The sequence below is a fragment of the Cannabis sativa genome, chromosome 2 (genome assembly GCF_029168945.1).
Source record: "Cannabis sativa cultivar Pink pepper isolate KNU-18-1 chromosome 2, ASM2916894v1, whole genome shotgun sequence".
In the NCBI taxonomy this organism is placed as follows: domain Eukaryota; kingdom Viridiplantae; phylum Streptophyta; class Magnoliopsida; order Rosales; family Cannabaceae; genus Cannabis; species Cannabis sativa.
Window position 1 is genome coordinate 20,818,203 of NC_083602.1, and position 25,089 is coordinate 20,843,291.

The 25,089-nt window shown below is 36.8% G+C and overlaps 1 protein-coding gene and 2 long non-coding RNA genes across 3 annotated transcripts; all 3 read right to left on the reverse strand.

Annotated features, from left to right (window-relative positions):
- Nucleotides 1-6,382: 6,382 nt before the first annotated feature.
- Nucleotides 6,383-9,436, reverse strand: LOC133034829 (uncharacterized). Its single transcript, XR_009686186.1, has 3 exons — nucleotides 8,704-9,436; nucleotides 7,774-7,836; nucleotides 6,383-6,612 (listed from the first exon to the last, which is right to left on the reverse strand). It is a non-coding gene; the product is annotated as an uncharacterized LOC133034829 (long non-coding RNA).
- A 3,497-nt stretch (nucleotides 9,437-12,933) lies between these two features.
- On the reverse strand, nucleotides 12,934-15,953 carry LOC133034830 (uncharacterized). Its single transcript, XR_009686187.1, has 2 exons — nucleotides 14,356-15,953; nucleotides 12,934-13,198 (listed from the first exon to the last, which is right to left on the reverse strand). It is a non-coding gene; the product is annotated as an uncharacterized LOC133034830 (long non-coding RNA).
- Nucleotides 15,954-22,134: 6,181 nt separating this feature from the next.
- On the reverse strand, nucleotides 22,135-24,723 carry LOC115721041 (monothiol glutaredoxin-S7, chloroplastic). The gene is made up of 3 exons (XM_030650272.2): nucleotides 24,192-24,723; nucleotides 22,724-22,993; nucleotides 22,135-22,328 (listed from the first exon to the last, which is right to left on the reverse strand). The coding sequence occupies exons 1-3, from the start codon at nucleotides 24,409-24,411 to the stop codon at nucleotides 22,273-22,275; spliced, it is 546 nt and encodes a 181-aa protein (XP_030506132.2). The 5' UTR covers nucleotides 24,412-24,723; the 3' UTR covers nucleotides 22,135-22,272.
- Nucleotides 24,724-25,089: the final 366 nt, after the last annotated feature.

Below are 25,089 nucleotides of genomic sequence, written 5' to 3' on the forward strand. Positions count from 1 at the left end.
TACAAATCTGTCTGTCTTTTCTTTTGATCTCATCTTTAAGTTCAGAGAGTCATCGCCATTAGAGTTTCCCAAAGAGTAGTGAGCCGACAATGTCCGTCGGTGGCCTGTGGTGGTTACGGTAACATTGAAAGCTGATTGGAGTGATAGTCCGCTTTTCACGCATTCTCCCTTTATTTCGTTCCGTAACTTTGTTAGTATTAATTGTATTTTTTAGCCAACTTTTCTTATTCTTTATTACTATTTATGATTTTTTTAGTCAACTACTATTTAATAGTTTTAAAAATATAATTAATAAATACATTTTATTATAACTTTTACTAGTATAATTTACTATATTAATTTCACATTTATTGTTTGTCAAAAAAATTCACATTTATTGTATTTCATATCATATATATTATTTCTATATCATTTTTTTATTTCTTTTTTATTATTTTTATATATATTGTTTTATAGCGTTTCAGCTTTAAGAATGTTTTGGCTCTTCTATTTTTGCTCTAATCTACCTTATAGTTTTTTCTTTTAATAATTTTAAATTGATTATTCCAATTGCCAAAGCTTTTGTTTATTTATTGGGCTTTAGTTTTCAATTTTATTCTCAGTTTCATTTTTGTTTTTAATTGCTTTCAATGCCATTTTTTGCCGTTAAAACCTTTAGTGTCAAGTACATTTATTATAATTTTATTTATTTTGGCATAAATCTTTCACACTTTTATATTATTAATTTTATTATTTACTTTTAATTTAATTAATTTATTTCTTAATTAATAACGATTTAATTTTAATTTTAAATTTTTGTTATACAAATATGATAAAATATTCTATTATTCATATTTATTAATTATATTCGTATTTATTTATATATATTTAAATATGAATGTTTGATTTATTTCTTTTACTAGCTATTCAAATCGTATTATTATATGACTAAAGTATATATGCTTATAAGACCATAATTATTTTTGCACATTTTTTCCATGGTTTTATGTCTTTTAAGGCTTTTGTGCCTAGGGATGCACATTTTTCCCATGGGGATGGGGCCCCGCGGGGACCCGCCCCTAATGGGGTGGGGATTCCCCGTCTAAATGGGGAACGGGACGGGGGCGGAGATCAAATTTTGTCCCCGAATGTTAAACGGGGCGGGGACGGAGATGACACTCCCCGTCCCGACGGGGACCCGTTTAATTTATTAATTATTTTTTTATTAATATTTTATATTTTATATATGCGTTTGTATTGTTTTAGTATATTAATATCATTTTTACAATTTTTGAAGTTGTGTCTTTGTATAATAATTACTATATTGAATAGTAAATAATATGTTATATTTTATCTTTCATGTAATTTAATAATTTTAGACATTTAAATTTTTAAAATAAACTTTATTTTTACAATAGGGGATTCCCCGCCCCGTCCCCGATGGGGAATAAGCGGGGATGGGGATTAAAATCCTTAACGGGGATGGGACGGGGAGAGCACTCCCCGCTAATTCCCCGCCCCGTGTGCATCCCTATTTGTGCCTTTTATGGTATTTGTGCTATTGTTTTGGCTTGTCTTTATTTGTTTAGGATAGTTTTGTGGTATGGTCATTGGACAAGAGAAGTAATCCATTTTGGGCTCATAATTTCTACTTCAACGACCGTTTCAGTTTTAACAGATAAGTATTTCAAGTTTTTTTAAGTCCTTATGTTTAATATGGATTGGTTTACCATTGTTTCTTTCACATTAACTTAGTTTATTATATTGTCTGGTAATAGAGTTTTATTTTTTGTTATTTTGTAGATTGTTTTGTGGAGGGCCTACAATTACAGAGAATTTTTTGATAAGTTTTATTTTAAATATAATCTGTTTAATATTGATTTTCAGTAGTTTTAAATTAGGGTGCTAGTTTGTTGTTACTAGCCAAAAGGTAATACCTTTGGCTAGTTATACTTAGAAATTTTGTTGTTTTTTAGTTTTTTAGTATTGTTGAGCTTGTGTTTTAGGTTGTGTGTTAAATTCTAAGTTTGTATTTTAATTTTATTTTGAAGATTGCCATTCTAATATAACTGTATTTTTTGGTTTTGGTGTTATTGTGTTTTCAGTTTCGCTACTTCTGACGACAACTATTATAATGGGAAGGTATTTTTCAATATGACAGGGAGTTGTTTGAAGACGTTATAGCTTTATTGTCTAAATTTCTGGGCGTAGTTTTGTCCCATGTTGCTCGCAATATGTATTCTGCAACTCATGGTTTGACAAAATATGCCCTTCGGTTAGACAATGAGCTATCTTGGTTCGAGGAGATTCCACCGCCGATTGTGGTTTGTTGCATTGTTAATCATGTGTGACTTTGTTCACCCCACCAAAAAAAAAATATTAAGGTTTTTTAAGCATAGAAATTCAAATTTCCCTACATATATTATGTCACGAATGACACTCTGAAAAAAATATATTTATAAATATATATTACACATATTTTTTTGATTATCGCACTTTTCATATAAATATATATAATTCTTTTGTTCTAATGTACATGTAATATAATTTAGTGTTATGATTATCTATAAATTGTGCACATATACTAATTCTTGTGGTAAATCGAGTACACATGAATATTAATTTTTGGCAAGTTACGATTGGGATATGCATAAATCATTAATTGTTTTTTTTTTCTTCACACTTTGTGATAATTTTGGTAGCATGACAATTTTAATTTTTTTTTAGATTTCATATATTTTCCATGGTTATATCTCACTTTTGAAGATCTTTTGTAGCTTAAAAAAAGCCTAGATCAAAGTGGTCCATGAAAAAAAAATATAAGAAAAATATTGGATTAATTTTACCAGTATAAAAGTATGTAAAAGTAGAATTTTTTCCTTTATGTCTTGGCTATATCTTATTTTTGGAGACCTTTTATGGCTTAGAAAGATCTATGGAGAAAATCCATTAGAGAAAATTCTAAGGGAAGAGCAAAGCAAAAAAAAAACAAAGATTTTTTTACCTATCACTTACTTTGTAGAAATTCTTGAAGATGACAATTTTGTGCACAAAGCCTTCTCTCTTTCTTGTTTTCTCTCCTGTTTCACTCTTACGTTTAATTCCAAAACTACCAAAAATAATTCTTTATTATGCTGCTTCTCTTCCCTTTTTAAAGAGACCCTTTTTCTTTTTATTTTTTTATAATTTTAATTTTTACTAACCACCCACTTAACGTCGAAGTGGTGAGAGTGGAGAGAATATCTCCTAACTTAACTCTCATCTTGACTGATCTTTTTTTTATTATTATTATTGTTATCATATTATTATTATTATTATTATCACTATGTAATTATAAATAGTGGCAGACAAGATCAAAAAAGGGGACAAAAAATCTCAGACGAGAGAGGCCCAAAAAAAAAACACAATCAAAAATTTGAATAATATTGACTCGTGGATTATGGAGAATTTTAACTACAAAACCACGTAAAAAACCTTGTGTTCATATATTACTTTTCTATAGCTTTTATTTATTCTGTGTGAAATCATCATCGTGAGGCTTAAATTTAGTTAACGAAAAATCTGCGTTAACAATTTAGTGCTTTCATTAAGAGCCTCTGTGAAAAAGCTCAAAAAAGGCCTCCTGACCTAAAAGTAATTGATGACACCGAAGATAATAATCCTCAAGAAGGAATCAGTCATCATCCTGAAAAAGAACCATTGAGTCCTCAGGGATCTATTGAGTCATCACATGAATAGACTACAAGCCCAGGAAAACCCAGTATTAGGGTCCTTGGCTTGACAGACCTTGGGTAAACAACAATCGGCCACTTCCTAACCAGGTTGACTGTAGTTTGTCATCTTTGTCAATACTCCTCAAATACAGTCGAATCGTCTAACTCCATTCCAAATAATTCAAACCAATCAACTTATGGTCCGTGATTTTAGACATCACGGGAACCACATAAAAAACAACGACTAATTTTGAATCTAATTTTATCTCTGCCATAATCTCAAAAGCAAAAACAATTGACAGAGAAAAGGAACAAAAAGAACACCAAAGAATGAACAACCAAAAACGAAGAAGGCAAAAAAAAATATCGAATTACAACCTTAAATAGATGCGAGTGGGCTTAGAAAAATAGAGTAAAGAACGCCGTCGAAGACGTCATCACACGCACCTCCACGCGCAGGCGCGTGGGAAAATGCGCAGAACCTTCAGGCGGCGCGTGAGCCTCACGCGCGAGGAATCCGGCGACCGGACTTTGGGGTTTGGTAGATCGACGGCTGGGCAACACTCTTGAGTGGGCGGTGAGAATAAATTCGCACTCCAAATAAGATTTTCGAAAAAGATCCCTAAACTCAAACCCTAATCTTTTTTTTAGGAACCCTAATTTCGAATCATAAAGCTCTGATACCATGTAGAAAATAGTGAATCGAATTGTGTGTATATTTCATAGAATAGTACACATTTATATACAAAGCTAGGAGACTAAATGTGAAACTACCAATAACAAAATAGGAAACTACTAAATATAAGTTACCCTAATTCTTTTACAACTAATATACAAGTAATATTCTAACAATGAGGATGGTGCCTACGATCCAACCAGATACATACCAATCGTGGAATTAGAAAATTGTCATCTTAGGCGTCGATTGGAGGAAGCAAACCGGCGTAATGCCGAGTTAGAGCGTGAGATAGCCGCAGTAAGGGCAGCGCATGAGAATGGTACCCAAAATCAACCTGACCTTGGGAGAAGAGATTCACGAGGCAAACCTCGCGGCTCGCAAACCAAGGGGCAAGAGACAACCCAGAGATATATTTAGAACTCTCAAGAGATGCAACCTGAGGAAATTGAGGAAAATCTGGGGGTACAACCTGGGATACCTGGAATATCGGACGAAAAATTGCCAATCCTCTCTTCAGGTTCAATAGAAAGAAATTTGCACAAACCCATATAGGGAGAATAAGGTGAACCAAACCTTAAGAGGAAGAGCAAGGTCCTACCGCAGTCACAACAGGAGTAATCTACGAGAGCATCTGAACTTGAAGAAGCCTAACCTTCATCAACGACTCGGTCTAAAGCAAACGGATTCACTCCATTCGTGAATAGAAGAGTTGGAGAATAAGTTCAAAAGGTATCAAGTCACGAAAACTAGAAGACAACCGGGGCATGAAACCGTTGGAGAACTTGATTCGGAAGCCTCAGGATCAAAGAGGAAAGACGATCCCAAAAGGCTGCCCAAAGAGAAAAATCCCAACAAGTATATCCCCCTTTATGCTGAATATACCGAGCTCAATGAAACTCGGGGAAATATGTACCTTGCACATGTACAGGAATTCGTTTTTAGCGAGCCAAAATCTATGAAACATGCGAGGCGTAAAAGGGATCCAACTAAACGGTGTGAATATCATGGAGATATTGGTCATACCACGGAAGAATGTCGCCAGCTGAATGATGAGATAGAAGGTCTCATATCACAAGGACACTTTCAACGATATATAAAGGGGCAGGACGATGTCCATGATCAGCTCGATCTACCTAATAACTCGAGCGACCCAGGATTATAACCCTCCTCTGTAAGAGGAAAGGATACCTTAGTTATCTCAAAAGGGAGCAATTCACAAGAATACAAGGGGTGGTTACTCCGGTAAAACAAATTTGTAAAAGAATTGCGACTTGAATAGATATTGGCTCACTGTGGTTGCCATATCAAGCTGTCACGTGGAAAGCTGGACGTCAACCAGTAGCAGTCGAAGACAGAGTTAAAACCAGGATTACTTTACCTGGAACCCCAGGATATGTCAGGGATTGACCCTGGATATTGAAACAATTGTGGAAGTATGTTAGGGATTGACCCTGAACATCGAAACCTGTTTTATCAAAACCAGGTGCTCCTGGAGGATTGATAAAATAAGAGATTGAACTGGGGAAGTTCTTTTGAGATTAATGATTGTAAATCACATTGCTGATGAAATATTTTGAATTTCAGCTGTGAACAAAATAATCATTTCTTTTAAACAAGTAATTACAAAGCGTGAACCCTTTTAAAATTACTTGAGTGGCATACATGTATGATTACCAGAGTTAATATGGAAATACATAGTACAATGCAAACCCATCGTTTCAAAATATAAATTTTTTTGAAAACCTTTGAAAAAGGGCCTCGACCAAACCTTTTTGACGGAAGAGGGGTCGAACTGTTATAACTCCTTCACCAAACCTTTTTTACGGAAGAGGGGCGGAATCGTTATAACGCCTTGATCAAACCTTTCTGACGAGAAAGGGATCAAACAATTGTAATTGTAACGCCCTAAATAATTAGGCACGCTACCCAAAATACTTATGAAACCCTAATCCCCTAAACATGATTATTAATCAAAATAGCACAGAATTTAAACTTTTATATTAAACAGAAATAAAATAAACTTGTAATATATTTAAAACTTTTAAAATAGTTGGGATCCCAAAAATATTTACAAACGCTATTACAAGTCATTTATTTCTAGCCGACCTAAACGGCAAAATAGAATTCAAAAGTTCATCACTGATAGACCCTTAACCCGCTTGGTCTGATATGGCTTGAACATGTACATTCTTCATCTTGCTCCTCAAACTCATGGTTGATCAGCCACTGACTTACCCTTTCCTGCACAGTAGAGCACCCGTGAGCCAAGCCCAAAGAAGACAAAAGATAAAACATATCAATAATATGCTCATCATATAATATAAACAACAATGCCATTCAAATTTGTCCGTGTGACACGGACACCGCATGTTACGCTCACATGCCTATTTATGTCTACGTGGCGTAGACCTACGTGTTGCGCTCACACGTCTATTTATGTCTACGTGGCGTAGACCCACGTGTTGCTCTCACACGTCTATTTACAATAAGGCCTTAGATCAGTTCATCTCGGTTCTTGTTGCCGAGTCCAACCTGGTTATGCCTTGAGCGCATAACCCTTAGTCTCAACATATATATTTATCATATAATTATTGGTGCCACTGCACTATTTGTCTATTTGCTATAGACCTGCGTGTTACGCTCACACGCCTATATATGTCTATGTAGCATAGACCTACGTGTTGCTCCCACACGTCTATATATGTCTATGTAGCATAGACCTACGTGTTGCGCTCACACGTCTATTTACAATAAGGCCTTAGTAAGGTTTATCTCGATTATAATTACCGAGTTTAACCTGGTTATGCCTTGCTCGCATAACCCTATTCATATATATTTACGTAATCCATACATTACGTTCTTTCAGTGGTTTATCCTAGTAATATACTAGGTCTAACCAAGTTATGTCTTATGCACATAACTCTTGAAATATATGCATGTATTCAATAGATATCAAAACACATATAGAATCTTAGGGTAATAACCCTAAATTACATACCAAATAGTCTATCATATAACATATCATTGCATGCTCAAAATATCACTTATAGAGATTAATAACCCTAATTCATGCTTTCACTTGATTAGCAATATTATTGTACATCATGACTTTCTTACCTTCACATAAATTCTAGGGTAATAACCCTAGACTGCATTACTATCAAACTCAAGGTACTAATTTACCGAGTCTAACTTAATTATGCCTTGTGCGCATAATTCTTTATTACAATATATTTAGCATGGCATAGCATTTACACATTAATAATTACTAGGGTAATAACCCTAGGCCATTAAACCGCTCACTTTAGGGTAATAACCCTAATCTCGGTTTCTAATTATCACCAATATAATATTCAATATAAGCACCACCGTGCATATCTCTACGTGCAACTACTGTCTTACCTGCTGTCCCGTAAAGGCAGAGATTCCGAATCCCCGGGTGCTCCTGACCAGGTGCCGGTAATCCTAGTCACACAATCCGGGATTTTCACAAATAGGGTTAACCCCTGATTTCACATTCATAAAATAAATTCATGGCATTTCAAATACAGATAATCACATAGAGCTCGAAAAGAGCTTTCCAACGGTATAAAGAACGTCCCAAACGGAGTCCCGAGTCAAAAGTTATGGCCGAAACAAAATTCAGCATTTCCCGATGAACTCCAACCGGAATTCCGGATGAACCAACCGGAATTCCGGTTGTCTGGGCAGAGAACACGAAATTTCTCAATCTTTAAACCCCCAAAACTCACTCAAATCATCCCCAAACATTCCCAAACTTTCCAGAGCATCAATATATGTCATAATAAACATATTCCACAACTTAAACACAACAATTGCACTAAAAATCAAAAAGTGCCATTAAAGCACCAAGCTTGAGTTCCATGAACTCAAGCTTGCTTTTCACAACCAAAATTACAATTAATCCACTTATTGTAGCCTAGACAATATTATAGGATTAAAAACATATATTTATGCATCCAAAATCCCACAATTTAGTTCATAATTTCAGATTATAAAAACACATAAAATCCATGCCTTAACTCCATAAAATTGAAGCTCAAACCCAAGAAGCTCAACTTAACCAAGTTCATAATTCCAGCTGCAAACACAATCAATTCACAAAGATTTGACCTAGAAAAATACTCAGTAATCACAACCAACAACTCAAAACCACATCTTGCAATTTCTCACTCAAAATCCACAAAGTTCAACACCAAAATTCAACCTACATCAAGAACATGCAACTCTAAATTCCAAACATGCTTTTTCAACAATTAAAATCAACAAGAATCACAGCAATAATTCTAAATCACTTCAGCTAGAAGATACCTCAATTCCAAGCTTAAAATCCTTCCAATTTCAAGCTTCAAAGCCAAGTAATTCACTCAATATCTCAACAATTTCACTTGAAGTTCAAGAAAGGGTTAGAGAGGGAGAGAGGGTTCGGTTGAGAGGGTGAAGCCACCAGAAAATTATCAATCTATTTCCCTCAAAAATCACATTTTCCAAACATAGTAATTAGGGGTCAAATGACCAAAATGCCCTTAGGGCTTAAATACCCACATACACCCTCACAAGGGTAAAATAGTCATTCAATACTCAATTAATTTCAAATAAATTTCAGATTATCATTTATCAAATAAAATGCCAAATAATCAATTCAATTTACATTTCGGGCCCGAACCCGGTTCGGCCCGAAATTCCCGGTTGTGACTATACCGCGCTAACCTGTCAGAACACACCTGAAAAGACAACACAGGCATACTATATAATAATATAGTTCTATTAAGCACGTAATTAAATTAATTTCATCATTTTACCCTTCTCGGGTCATAATTACCAAAATGCCCCTGGCTCACCAACGGGGTCTATAATATATTAAAATTCATATAAATCACATATATTGAACTATATAATAATATAATTCCTCCATTATACATAATTATCTAGTTAGGGTTTTGCTAATCCATTTCTTAATTCCGGGTATTACAATTACCCCCTCCTTATAGAAATTTCGTCCCGAAATTTACCTGAACAACTCCGGATATTTCTGCTGCATATCCGTCTCGAGTTCCCAGGTTGCCTCTTCTACCTTACTGTTCTTCCACAGTACTTTCACCAGTGCCACTGTCTTGCTTCTCAAGACTTTCTCTCTTCTATCAAGTATCTGCACTGGTTATTCTTCGTATGACAAGTCCGGCTGAAGTTCCAATGCTTCATAACTCAGAACATGGGACGAGTCTGAGACATACTTCCGAAACATTGAAACATGAAACACATTATGTACAGCTGCCAGCGCTGGGGGCATAGCCAACCTGTACGCTACTTGCCCTATCCTCTCAAGGATTTCAAAAGGTCCAATGAACCTCGGGCTAAGCTTTCCTTTCTTCCCAAAGCGTTTTATGCCTTTCATCGGAGATATTCAGAGAAATACCATTTCCCCGACCTGAAAATCAATATCTCTGCGCTTTGGATCGGCATAACTCTTCTGCCTACTCTGAGCCGCGAGCATTCGCGCTCTAATCTTATCAACTGCCTCACTTGTTTTTTTTTAACAGCTTCGGGACCCAAGAACTTTCTTTCACCCACTTCATCCCAGTGAATGGGCGATCTACACTTTCTTCCATATAAAAGTTCATAAGGGGCCATCCCGATTGTTGCCTGATAGCTGTTATTATAAGAAAACTCGATCAGGGGAAGGTACTTTACCCATGATCCCTCAAAGTCAAGCACACATGCCCGTAGCATGTCCTCTAAAATCTGAATGGTCCTCTCGGATTGCCCTTCCGTCTGAGGATAAAAAGTTGTGCTGAACTTTAACTGAGTTCCCATAGCTCGATGCAGACTTTTCTAGAATCTTGATGTAAACTTCGGATCTCTATCCGACAAAATGGACTTTGGGACACCATGCAGACGAACAATTTCTCTAACATACAACTCAACATACTGGTCAATGGAGAAATTCGTCCGAACAGGTAAAAAGTGAGCAGACTTTGTAAACCTGTCCACTATGACCCACACAGAGTCAAATTGTCTCGTGGTTCTAGGCAAACCTACCACGAAGTCCATAGCTATATCTTCCCATTTCCATTCTGGTATTTTCAGCGGTTGTAGCAACCCTGCAGGTCGCTGGTGCTCAGCTTTTACTTGCTGACACGTAAGGCACTTGGCAACATACTCAACGATGTCATTCTTCATGCCTGGCCACCAAAACATGGCTTTCAGGTCTTGGTACATCTTTGTTGACCCTGGATGAACTGAATAAGGAGTCGTGTGAGATTCATCCATGATCTCTTTCTTGATGTTCTCATCCATGGGCACGCAAACTCGATTCCCAAATCTCAACATTTTCGTTTCATCTATTGAGGAGTCACTAGCCTTCCCAGCCGAAACCCTAACTCGAGTTTTTACTAATTCTGAATCTTGCACTTGTGCTTCTTTGATTCGCTCCAAAAGAGTAGATTGCAGGGTAATATTAGCTAATTACCCTACAACCAACTTAATCTTAGCTCGAGTCATCTCATTTGCTAGCTGCTGGGAGATTTGCTTCTCCGTATTTAACTGACTCTGACCCTTTCTACTTAAGGCATCAGCAACCACGTTGGCCTTACCAGGGTGATAAAGGATCTCACAATCATAATCCTTCACCAACTCTAGCCAACGCCTCTGTGTCATATTCAGGTCTTTCTGGGTAAAGAAGTATTTCAGACTTTTATGATCAGTGTATATCTCACATTTCTCGCCATAAAGGTAATGCCGCCAAATCTTTAGCGCAAATACCACTGCTGCGAGTTCTAGATCGTGAGAAGGGTACCTCTGCTCGTACTCCTTTAACTGCCGAGAAGCATAAGCTATTACCCTCCCAGCCTGCATAAGCACACAGTCGAGACCCTGTCTCGAGGCATCACAATACACCACAAACTTTTCCTTATCTGAAGGAAGAGTTAGCACAGGAGCGGTAATCAAGCGTTGCTTTAACTCCAGGAAACTTTTCTCACACCGATCAGTCCAAACAAACTTCTGGTTCTTTCGGGTCAGCTCCGTTAAGGGTACAGTAAACTTTGAAAAACCCTCAACGAACCGACGATAATAACCAGCCAAACCCAGAAAACTTCTGACCTCTGTAGCTGACTTCGGTACTGGCCAATCCCGAACAGCTTCAATTTTGACCGGATCCACCATGATCCCATCTTTATCCACTATGTGCCCCAAAAATGAGACACGAGATAACCAGAATTCACACTTTTTGAACTTAGCATAAAGCTTGTGATCCCGTAATCTTTGCAAAACTGCTCTGAGATGCAATTCATGCTCTTTATCTGATTCAGATTACACCAAGATGTCACCGATAAACACGATCACACATCTAATCAGGTAATCTTGGAACGTCCGATTTATATAATCTATATCAAATATACTACGTAGCTTTGGTCCATCTTTCACCCTGATGGTGATTCTTACATTTTGGACATTCAAAATATGACTTGAAAGAGGATTTGTGACCTTGACGGTCACCTCAATTTCCCCGATACTTTCTATTACTCCCTGATACTTCGAAAGCCTCAGCCTTCCGTTTGTAATCAGGGTTGCCACTGTCGGTCCCCTTATTGACGTTACCACTAGCAGGCGGATTCGATGTCATGACGGCATCCTTTGCGGTCTGCTCATTTATTACAGATTATTCAGCCTCCTCAACAATTAAGGCTAGCTCTATCACTTTCTTGTACAAAGTGTCATATGAAGTGGTAACCTTCAAGTCCCGACTGATTGTGGCATTCAGTCCTCTCTTCATCCACTGCTTGGCCTTAATTATGTCAATACCTCCTAGAAAAGTCGGAGGTTTCAGCTTCACGAACTGCTCAAACACCAAGTCTCAATGCGGCATAACAAACCCCTGGTTACCCACCACTGGCACAGGTGCTGGTGGTAACACTTGATCAACAGGGGCTGCCGGTCTTCTTCTTGACGAAGTATGACACTTCGCATTTCTTGAAACATCTGCTGCCATTCAGCAGGAGGATTAGCATTGCCAACCTCCGCATTATTTCCCCGGATTCCGCGGAGGTGGGGGCAGTGCGGTGAATTGGTTTGGTCTACACCAAGCTCTACTAACTCGCCCTGTGGTCTAGATGATTAAAGAGGGTCCACTACTAGTACCCGTGTAATCAACAACCCCAGCGAATTAAGCACCAATACCACACTTACGCACTTAATGCCTTAAACCCTAACTCATCTATTTAGCTCATACATATTTACATAAACAATTAGCATTTATAGCATGGCATCACATAACACATACATACTCTAGATGCTTGCATACTGCCTAAAATGGAAAGCAGTAAACAGATGATCACACATACAGTCAAGTATTTACTCTCAATACTTACTGCACCATGAGTCGAGCCTATCTCTGACGACGAATGTACATGTTCGGCCGGTCTACAGGAAGTTTAAAAACCTTGGCGCTCTGATACCAAATTGTAACGCCCTAAATAATTAGGCACGCTACCCAAAATACTTATGAAACCCTAATCCCCTAAACAGGATTACTAATCAAAATAGCGCAGAATTTAAACTTTTATATTAAACAGAAAGAAAATAAACTTGTAATATATTTAAAACTTTTAAAATAGTTGGGATCCCAAAAATATTTACAAACGCTATTACAAGTCATTTATTTCTAGCCGACCTAAACGGCAAAATAGAATTCAAAAGTTCATCACTGATAGACCCTTAACCCGCTTGGTCTGATATGGCTTGAACATGTACATTCTTCATCTTGCTCCTCAAACTCATGGTTGATCAGCCACTGACTTACCCTTTCCTGCACAGTAGAGCACCCGTGAGCCAAGCCCAGCAAGACAGTATAAAACATATCAATAATATGCTCATCATACAATATAAACAACAATGCTATTCAAATTTGTCTGTGTGACACAGACCTGCATGTTACGCTCACATGCCTATTTATGTCTACGTGGCGTAGACCTACGTGTTGCGCTCACACGTCTATTTATGTCTACGTGGCGTAGACCCACGTGTTGCTCTCACACGTCTATTTACAATAAGGCCTTAGATCAGTTCATCTCGGTTCTTGTTGCCGAGTCCAACCTGGTTATGCCTTGAGCGCATAACCCTTAGTCTCAACATATATATTTATCATATAATTATTGGTGCCACTGCACTATTTGTCTATTTGCTATAGACCTGCGTGTTACGCTCACACGCCTATATATGTCTATGTAGCATAGACCTACGTGTTGCTCCCACACGTCTATATATGTCTATGTAGCATAGACCTACGTGTTGCGCTCACACGTCTATTTACAATAAGGCCTTAGTAAGGTTTATCTCGATTATAATTACCGAGTTTAACCTGGTTATGCCTTGCTCGCATAACCCTATTCATATATATTTACGTAATCCATACATTACGTTCTTTCAGTGGTTTGTCCTAGTAATATACTAGGTCTAACCAAGTTATGTCTTATGCACATAACTCTTGAAATATATGCATGTATTCAATAGATATCAAAACACATATAGAATCTTAGGGTAATAACCCTAAATTACATACCAAATAGTCTATCATATAACATATCATTGCATGCTCAAAATATCACTTATAGAGATTAATAACCCTAATTCATGCTTTCACTTGATTAGCAATATTATTGTACATCATGACTTTCTTACCTTCACATAAATTCTAGGGTAATAACCCTAGACCGCATTACTATCAAACTCAAGGTACTAATTTACCGAGTCTAACTTAATTATGCCTTGTGCGCATAATTCTTTATTACAATATATTTAGCATGGCATAGCATTTACACATTAATAATTACTAGGGTAATAACCCTAGGCCATTAAACCGCTCACTTTAGGGTAATAACCCTAATCTCGGTTTCTAATTATCACCAATATAATATTCAATATAAGCACCACCGTGCATATCTCTACGTGCAACTACTGTCTTACCTGCTGTCCCGTAAAGGCAGAGATTCCGAATCCCCGGGTGCTCCTGACCAGGTGCCGGTAATCCTAGTCACACAATCCAGGATTTTCACAAATAGGGTTAACCCCTGATTTCACATTCATAAAATAAATTCATGGCATTTCAAATACAGATAATCACATAGAGCTCGAAAAGAGCTTTCCAACGGTATAAAGAACGTCCCAAACGGAGTCCCGAGTCAAAAGTTATGGCCGAAACAAAATTCAGCATTTCCCGATGAACTCCAACCGGAATTCCGGATGAACCAACCGGAATTCCGGATGAACCAACCGGAATTCCGGTTGTCTGGGCAGAGAACACGAAATTTCTCAATCTTTAAACCCCCAAAACTCACTCAAATCATCCCCAAACATTCCCAAACTTTCCAGAGCATCAATATATGTCATAATAAACATATTCCACAACTTAAACACAACAATTGCACTAAAAATCAAAAAGTGCCATTAAAGCACCAAGCTTGAGTTCCATGAACTCAAGCTTGCTTTTCACAACCAAAATTACAATTAATCCACTTACAGCAGCTAGACAATATTATAGGATTAAAAACATATATTTATGCATCCAAAATCCCACAATTTAGTTCATAATTTCAGATTATAAAAACACATAAAATCCATGCCTTAACTCCATAAAATTGAAGCTCAAACCCAAGAAGCTCAACTTAACCAAGTTCATAATTCCAGCTGCAAACACAATCAATTCACAAAGATTTGACCTAGAAAAATACTCAATAATCACAACCAACAACTCAAAACCACATCTTGCAATTTCTCACTCAAAATCCACAAAGTTCAACACCAAAATTCAACCTACATCAAGAACATGCAACTCTAAATTCCAAACATGCTTTTTCAACAATTAAAATCAACAAGAATCACAGCAATAATTCTAAATCACTTCAGCTAGAAGATACCTCAATTCCAAGCTTAAAATCCTTCCAATTTCAAGCTTCAAAGCCAAGTAATTCACTCAATATCTCAACAATTTCACTTGAAGTTCAAGAAAGGGTTAGAGAGGGAGAGAGGGTTCGGTTGAGAGGGTGAAGCCACCAGAAAATTATCAATCTATTTCCCTCAAAAATCACATTTTCCAAACATAGTAATTAGGGGTCAAATGACCAAAATGCCCTTAGGGCTTAAATACCCACATACACCCTCACAAGGGTAAAATAGTCATTCAATACTCAATTAATTTCAAATAAATTTCAGATTATCATTTATCAAATAAAATGCCAAATAATCAATTCAATTTACATTTCGGGCCCGAACCCGGTTCGGCCCGAAATTCCCGGTTGTGACTATACCGCGCTAACCTGTCAGAACACACCTGAAAAGACAACACAGGCATACTATATAATAATATAGTTCTATTAAGCACGTAATTAAATTAATTTCATCATTTTACCCTTCTCGGGTCATAATTACCAAAATGCCCCTGGCTCACCAACGGGGTCTATAATATATTAAAATTCATATAAATCACATATATTGAACTATATAATAATATAATTCCTCCATTATACATAATTATCTAGTTAGGGTTTTGCTAATCCATTTCTTAATTCCGGGTATTACAGTAATTTTTGATTTATAACCTATTTGAGGAGAAAGGAAAATCAAAAGTTATGACCAGCGCATAAAGCTGAATACTAACAGCTCGCGCTAAGGGAAAGTATTAAATGAGACATCAAAGTGTCTTGAGAAAATACTTAAACCAAACACGTGGGTAGAAAATTTAACTAGTCATGTAAGCAATGAAAATATATACAAAATGACAAGTTCATTGAAAATATATTTGAATTTGCTTAAAATAAGATCATTTCTAATGATCGCGAGGTGGAATCAATGATGGCTTGCAGATTGAGGGATGGGCAGATAAGGTGCTCGCGCGTAAAGTAGGAAATCAACTACTTAATGTCGGAAGAAAATACAAGCGATGGAAACCCCTAATAAACTTTATGCATGTAATAGTTTATATTGTGAACAAAACGCAAGCAAACATCTGCATATTAAGGTTTAAACTTAAAAGTACGAGGCATTAAAAAGCAAAGTTGGCCATCCAACCATGCAAATATGTCTTTACAAAAAAAAAAAAGTGCCACCAGGGGCAAACTATTGTCTCGGCCGAAGGGCCATTTTCCAAAAGAGAATGCAGAGATAAATAAAAACCAAGTCTACATGCTGGGAGACTTGGACAGATCCTCTTCTTCTTCTTCCTCGACCTCGCCATCTTCTTCCTCCATCCTGGTCTTCTCGCAAAGAGCTAAATTTTCCTCTTCCTTCTCCTCCAAGAAGCTGGTGTCCATATTAGGGTTCCAAATCCAGGCCCGACATACAGTGCGAAAACCAACTTTATCGCACCGTTCTACAGTCCCGATTTCTTTTTCAGCAAGCTTCTTCTCAAACTCATCGGCTTGGGCTTTGACGGTCTTCTTGGCCTCCTCCTTCACCTTCTCGGCTTCCTCTTTTGCCTTCTCGGCTTCCTCTTTTGCCTTCTCAGCTTCCTTCTTTGCCTTCTCGGCTTCCTCTTTCACTTTCTCGGCTTCTTGCTTAAGGCGGGTATTTTCTTGTTGGGCGTCGTCCCGGTGCTTACTCACAACCTTACATTGTGATAATAGCTTGTGGACCTCGCCCTCCAAGTATTCAAGTCGCTCAGAGAGTAATCGATGAGAAGCAAAAGAAGCCTGGAGAATTGCAAACAGATGAATACGAAAGAGGTATAAAAAGAATAATATAATTATAATAACAAAGGCAACGTACCATGAAGTGACAGTCCAAGCTCCTTAAAGCATCTCTTTTGGACTCCTAAGATTGAGAAAATCCCAATCATGGGGAAGAAGATTTTGAAGTTTGTGCCAACAAGCAACTCCGTATGCTTGGGCAAATTCAGACCCGGCCTCCCCTGCTGCGACCGACAAGGTCTCAATGGCCTTGCTCGAAGAAGCGGTAGCGGGAGTTGCCTCAGGACGAGGAGCATTAGAGTCGGAAACGATTGGAGGAGGAACTTGTTCTTGGATCTCGTTGTTAAAAACCTCGAGATCAATGGGCTCGGCCAGAGATTTCTTCTTATGGGCGGTAGTTTTCCTTTGCCTCTTAGGAGGAACCACTTCGGCAGCAGTAGGGACTCCAGGGTTGGTTGTCATTTTCTTCCCCTTCCGCTCCATGATATCTTCATAACCCATGTCTGAAAAACAAGACAAAGCGTTACAATTATTAAAAAGGCCGATGAAAAAGGGAAGAATATAATTTTCCACCTAAGGGATTTACCAAAATCACTAAAAGGTGAGCTATCACTAGATGAAGGGCTAGAAGGACCATAATATCCACTAAAATTCCTACAGTCTGTAATCTTGAATATATCAAAGGGCTCGATTGGTTCTAAATCCCAGCTCGCATCTATGTGACCTGCCCTATCTTCCATAGTACCGTATTGCTCAGCTATACCATAAAATGACTCGTGACAGTTAACCTGGACGTGGAATCTAGGGTACCAGCTGTCAAACTTATGAGCAATGCGGTCCACGAGAAGAGAATTCCAAATATAAAAATTAAGGCGGGAGTCTTCAAAGGTGACTAATGTACTACGCTCAGCCCTAAGTACAGTAGGAGACCAACCACATTGATTACCTCGGGATGCTCCTTCATTGGATTCCTGAGGGGCAGTGCTTTGAAGGTATTGTGCTTGAGCCAAGCGATCCCAGGCCTGGTCTTTGGTCGGAACAGTGATCTGTTGCCAAGAAGAATGCTTGGGAATCTTGTAATCACAAGTATATTCCTTATCAACAAGAAGGCCCACTGATCGTAGGTTAGCATTGCTCAAAAGGAAATCGCATGACCGAAGACCATAGGGAAGAGTTAACAGGTGCTTGTGCCTACTAACCATCTCGGGGGTAGGAGTAGGCCTCGTCAAGAGAGCTGTCAAAATAAACAAAACATTGGTCAGAAACATGAAAAACAAAGATTGATGTAAATGAGCAGGAAGAGAACAATCACTTATGGAGTTTTCGAAACGTGGTTGTGCCGATGGGGAAGGACCAGATGTTCAGAAGAAGTTGTTCTTGAAGGAAACTTTATTTGGCAAGTCTATAATAATCTTAGGCTCGCTAGAATGAGTACCGAGATAGAAAAAGCCCCCTCCGGCGTTCTTCCTCGACAGAACGACCTTAACTGAGTAAAGATACTCAATCTCTACTGGTGTGGGACACCCCAGTTCAGAAGTTTGTACAAGACTTTCAGAATAGTGAGAATCCTGTAGGAGATGGGAGTCAGCTTGCAAAATGCGTAAGTGGGTAGCAATTGAACTCACCCTCTCGTACTGATCTAACTTGGTATGATTGCCCAAGTTCAATCCCACAAGTCTTCAGCATCTCGCCCGTATAGCCTGAGATAGATTGCACCTTTGATTCTATCAACTCAACCTCGAAGGTGACATTGGGATCCTGAGGAGTCTTTGATGTACGTGGCTTGGGAGGCATAATTTCAAAATCCAAGTCACCTGGTTCAAAAGCAATTGTGACGTTGGGTAAAAACAAAGGCTTTGCCACAGGAATAAAGGACACGCTGGGAGGTTCTGGCCAGGCCACATCTTGCAAGAATCGGCGTTTGCCTTCGGAGATTTCTTGCAAGAAATGCCTGTAGTGACTAGCAATATCTTCATGTTGGGTTCTCACTACGTGTTCCCTAACCCTAGCATCGTTCAACTCTAATTTAGAGGTGGGTTTTGAAGGGTTTGGTTTATACGGGATGGCTGATTCTGTAGGGAACTCAAACTCTAAAACATGTGGACGATAAATTCCTGAACTAGAGTGGGACATTGCTGTAAGCAAAAAGCAGTCCCAATCCCTGGAGAGAATTTTATCAAACCAGAAGGTAATGAGTCGGAGATCTTAAAACAACCTACATATTGCCTGAATCCTAGTATGAACCTAGAAGCATTTTAAACCCTAAAAAAAACTATCAAAACCAGATGAAATGGAAACGATACAAACAAAGTAAGCAACAAATCCACAATGTAACAAACATGAAAAAGAAGAAAGCAACTTACTGTTTAAAGTTATGGCTTGGGGCAATGACTGGTAATTCTATCTGCAAATCCTTGAACGAAGTAAGGATCGCTTCGAGAGGATGAAGTCAGAAGAAACTCGCAGAATAAAGGTCAAGGACAAAGATGACATGCAAGTCCTCGGACAAGTTTAATGGTGATCCTTGACGAAGAAGTTTAAAGGTTTTTTCAGACTTTCTAAAATGGAAAAAAATGATGCAAAGGTGGTTCCTTTTCTCTTACTTTATACCCGTGATAGTGGCTTCGTTAGATCAGAGAAAGATTTGATCCTACAGACATGATTCAAAGCGAAAGTGGAAAAATGGTCATTTAATTCTGATGTACCTCGAAACCGCACAACTGCCAAAATCAGAGGACATGCGTCTTTTCAAAAAGAGGAACATGACGAAACTACCCTTTGTAATCATTAAAAAGCTCTTTTTATTAAAAAAGAACTTTTTAAGGGACAATTATTATACTCAAAATTCGGTGAGCACATCAGAGGAAGACATGTGTTGAGCTGAGAAGAACAAAGGGCTCAAACACACAATTGTAAGTACACTTGCCATGGAACAACTCGTTATAAACATAATTTGTAGAGTATGTTTATAACTCGGCTGGCTGAATGGTCTTCTGCGAGATAGAAACGTACAAACTGCTAACTTATGTATCGACGTGAAACCATGTGAGTGCAAGTGTTCATGACGAGGCTTCAACCTCGCTGCGTGAAAAAGAAACGATAACGATAAAAATACTTAGCGTGGATTACATGGTATACAAACTAAGTATAAACAGTATGGTGAATTAAGATGACAAATAGCGAGGCATCTATCTCGCTGTAAGATGGCATACATGCGAGCAAGATTATCTCGACACCAGAAAATATAGTTATCAGAGTTAAAATAATATTAATCTCTGATAGTCTGATGACAAGCAACTGCTCGCCATCAAAGTTAACCCGGCTCCTAGCGAGGCATCCCCACGAGATAAGGCTTACCATATATCCTTAAATGTGCGTTCATCTCGGCCCCATAAAAGCGGGATACTTACAGCTGTGTGAATTATAAATAAAAACTTCATTTACTTAGCGTGATTTGTAATCAAATCTCAGGATTTGAGGGAATAATTGCTGTAACGATTACAGTCAACTTTTGTAATTTACTGCCCACTATGTAATTATAAATAGTGGCATACAAGATCAAAAAAGGGGACGAAAAATCTCAGACGAGAGAGGCCAAAAAAAAAACACAATCAGAAATCTGAATAAGATTGACTCGTGGACTATGCAAAATTTTAACTACAAAACCACGTAAAAAATCCTGTGTTCATATATTACTTTACTATAGCTTTTATTTTTTCTGTGTGAAATCATCACCGTGAGGCTCAAATTTAGTTAACGAAAATCTGCGTTAACACAATGTAAACTGTCTATGGAGGATCAATGATTGTTGTGATTGAAACAATAGATAAATTCATGGTGCATCTATACTTGGTGTATAGAACATTTAATGTAATCATGAGTGCAATTCTAAATCTATAATGGAGTTAGGAGGAATTAATAAGTTAGGGAATTTACTCAGTAAATTTCAAGATTTGCTTATTACAAGCTTGGTTACATAGGCCCACGGTCTTTACATTTTCTGTAACAATATCATCTTGTAGACTCGACTAATTGATTTATTAAGTCAATTAGAATTCAAAAATAGACCGTCTTATTTAAGAATTTTCACCAAGTTTGGGTAATTTTGCGAAGAAAAGAGAAACAAGAGTTTGTTTGTTAATTAAAACTCTTTGCGGGTCTAATTAATAATTATATTTAAATCATATTTTTTTTGTAATTATTACAATAATATTGCTATTTAAATAATTAGATAAGAAGAGTACTATAAATTAGAAAAGACACTTTAATTTCATTAGTTGAAATAAAGTGACAAAAATCTAACTCCAAAGTCTATCATTAATTCATCCCTTGCGTTAGATTTCGGCTCAAATCTTTATTTTAAGCCTATCTCATCTAAACCTAACTCTAATTGAATGCCTACATAAAAAAAGAGAAGAGAATTGGAAAACCTCTTGTCACATAACCTTTTCTCTTCTCTTCTTTTTTATATTTCGAAATTCACTAGTAAAATTCTTTCTTAATTATTCAAAAGTAATTTGAGTATCAACCCACACTATTTAACTTTATAATTTTGAACTGATATTTAGATTCAAAATTGAAAAATATAATTTTATACAATTTTTCAAAATTTTTATGATTTTCAGCTAGTAACTATTTGGTAACCAGTTATGTTGGTTACTAGTTACCAGCATGCACATACCTAGGGGACATGCGAATGCACGCACGAGGACAAGAGGAAGCCCGAGTATTTCAAGCGTGCGTAAGGTTTAGGGTTTTGGGTTTGAGTATCAACCCACACTATTAGAGTTGATATTTAGGCTTTTGTAAAAGACTATGATGAACACAATCGAATGAGAAAAGATCTAAGTTCAGGTCTTTATAATACTCTACAACATAAAAGATCAAAAGTTAGAAACTAAATGGAAGGAAAAATTATATTTCACTTTCATTATTGTAACATTTCTTAACGGTTTATTTATCGTTTTAGATTTATCCTTTAAGTTGTTATATTATAGATTTATAATCAACATACATCATAATAAATATAGATTCTGTTAAATACTATACAGCTTCTTTCCAGTTTTTATTTTTTATTTCCAATTTTTCTTTATTTAGTGGCAAAGTGCACACTGAATTATATATCATTAAAGTATTTTACAATATTGGTCAACATAAACGTAAAATTAAACTTGATAGACTCCTTTGAACTCTTTAAGCCTCAAGAGCACATAGCCTTCTCCACTAGTTCTTGCAATTCACCGCTTTTGTATGCCTCTGGAAATTTAATATTTTCATTTAAAAAGGTATCAGAACAACAAATTCAGCTTATATACTCAAATAAAATACAACCACCCAAAAATCATGGCCAGATGAACAAGTAACTAACGGTCTTCTTTTTTTTATTTTTTTAATAAAACTAATGGTCATTTGTAAGGATAAAACATAAACGTGTAGTGGTCATATATCAGGTAAGAGAACACTGAGTTCTATTGATTGATAATTCATGCCATATGAAAAATTATATATACTAACTAATATTTCACCACTTAAAGAGTCCAAAACTATGTTCTCAATTAGTAAACGCAATATATACCTCTGGCTGTTCGTGCATAATGACAATAATAGTAGAAAGATCATTTCATAGACCAAGTATTGGCATAGCAACTTACCAACAGTGATGTCGCAGCCACCAAAAAACTCTCCTTCGATGTAAAGCTGTGGGAACGTCGGCCAACTGGAGTACTCCTTCAATCCTTGACGCAGCATTTCATTCTCCAGTATATTTATTGTTTCGAAAGGTACATTTAAGGACCTTAATATTTGAACGACTGTGTTGGAGAATCCACACTGTGGAAAGTCTTTTGTTCCCTTCATAAAAAGGATCACTTTCTGAGAACTGACAACTTTGTCCAGTGTAGTCTTCAACTCTGGAGTCAATGCTGAAACAACAAACAACAGACAGCACAATAAGAAATAAGCAACAACAAAACCAGTACAAAACAAAAGTGCACATGAAATTACATAAGCAGTTACAATACAAACTTAATATAACATGGTTCACATTAGGAATTGACGAAATCATACCATTAGCCCTACAAATCTCAGGACACCTAATACTTCGAAGAGATAGTGTTCTGATTTTAACACGTTTACAAATGGAAATGGGATCCATTTGCAGGTAATGATTCTCATTCAAATGCTTACTAAAATTTTATTACAGGAGAAATCTGTAGATCCACGTAAAAATAAGAGTAAATGGAAAACGTATGTTATTCCCCTACCGCTATAGGTGTAGGAATGCCATTACCCTTTATTATTCACTTCTCTCTCTCTCTCTCTCTCTCGCTCTTTTTTTATTATTATTCACTTCTCTTTGTTTATTAGTAAACTCCTAAAACTTAACTCTCTATCTACAAGAAAAATCTAAGTGATCATATGCATTCATATTTCTTTCTTAGCCTTTTAAGTAAAAGGACATAATAGAAACGATAATTAACATTCCTATATTGTCCTATCTATTATAATCTCTATATTGTTCTCTCTAATTTATCCGGACTATAATCTCATTTTAAGCAAACTCCCATTATGCTTCAATCGGATCAACATAAGATAATAGGAAACAAGAAGTGATTACTATCACAATATACACATGTCACAAGAATTGTTGGTTAAATCTCATTTCTCTGGTAGCCCATAAACCATTTTAAGCAAAGGACAGAGCCAATCAACAAAACCCGCAAATGAAAAAGAAGAATAGCACATAAATCTGCCTAAATTACTCATTTATAGCCTAAACCAAATCATTGTCATCAGAGCATAATAAAGCTTTCAGACCTAATCATCACATTATAATTTTAATGTATGAATAGGAAATCTGCCTAAAATACCCAGAACTAAATCATACCCATGAAAGCACAGCTTTCAGATTCCAATACCATAATTTCAAACATAACAACAAATCTGCCCAAAATACTCATATGTATAGTATAGATACTATAAACCAAATCATATACACTTCAATTTCAAAGCATAAATCTTTCAAATTCTAATTACGCCATAGCTCAACATAACAACTATTCTGCCCAACAACAACAACAACAATCAATCAATCAATAAAAAGATGGAATGAGTTAGTACAAGAGTGGCAATAAAAGGAGACAGTTCTTTGAGAAGGCGCCTTGGTTCGGAAGAAAAAGCTATTGGGGAGAGTGAAAGAGAGCGAGGAACGAAGAGGAGTGGTGGAGTAGCGGAGGTGAAGCCCAGTGCCTAAAGTAACCTCTTTGCCGGTGCCTCCATTAACAGATAAGGAAGCTAAGGGAGAAACTCTCACCGATTCCAACGCCCCAAGACACCGCATCTTCTCCTTCTTCCTCAAACCAAACAAGTCAAAGAATAAACAAACTCGCTTGGTTACAGATTTTTCCTCTTTTTTTTTATTTATATTAATTTCTGGTTTTCTTGTTCCCAGTTTTTATTGGGATTTTTATTTGTTTAGCTGAATGAGAAAAGTGTTTTGGAGAAATTAAAATAAACGACATCGTTGGTCGTCTCTACGTAAAAAGCCCAATTTCTGTCGTGTATATATTATAACGACATGTCGTTTGTAAGATCAATTTCCAATGTTCTCTCAACTCAAGTATGTGAGTTAGCATATGTCCAAAAAAAAAAAAAAAAAGTATGTGAGTTAGCAAATATTAAATTATATAAAGTAATTTACACCATAAATATTTAAGTTTAATTCTCAATTATTATTTGTGGATGACAACCTCATTCTCTGCAAAGCTAAAAAAATTTCTGGTATTTCACTTAAATGTTCCCTTGATCTCTATTGCAAAGCTTTTGGACAACTAATCAATCAAGCAAAATTAAGTCTATTTTTCTCTCCAAACTCTAATAGAGTTGACAAAGCAAGATTCCATCAGATATTCCAAATGCTAATTCAACCTCTCCATGAAAAAAATACTTGGGCTTACCATCGTATTCTGGAAAAGATAAGAAGATATTGTCCCAAAACATCACTGACAGAATTTGGAAG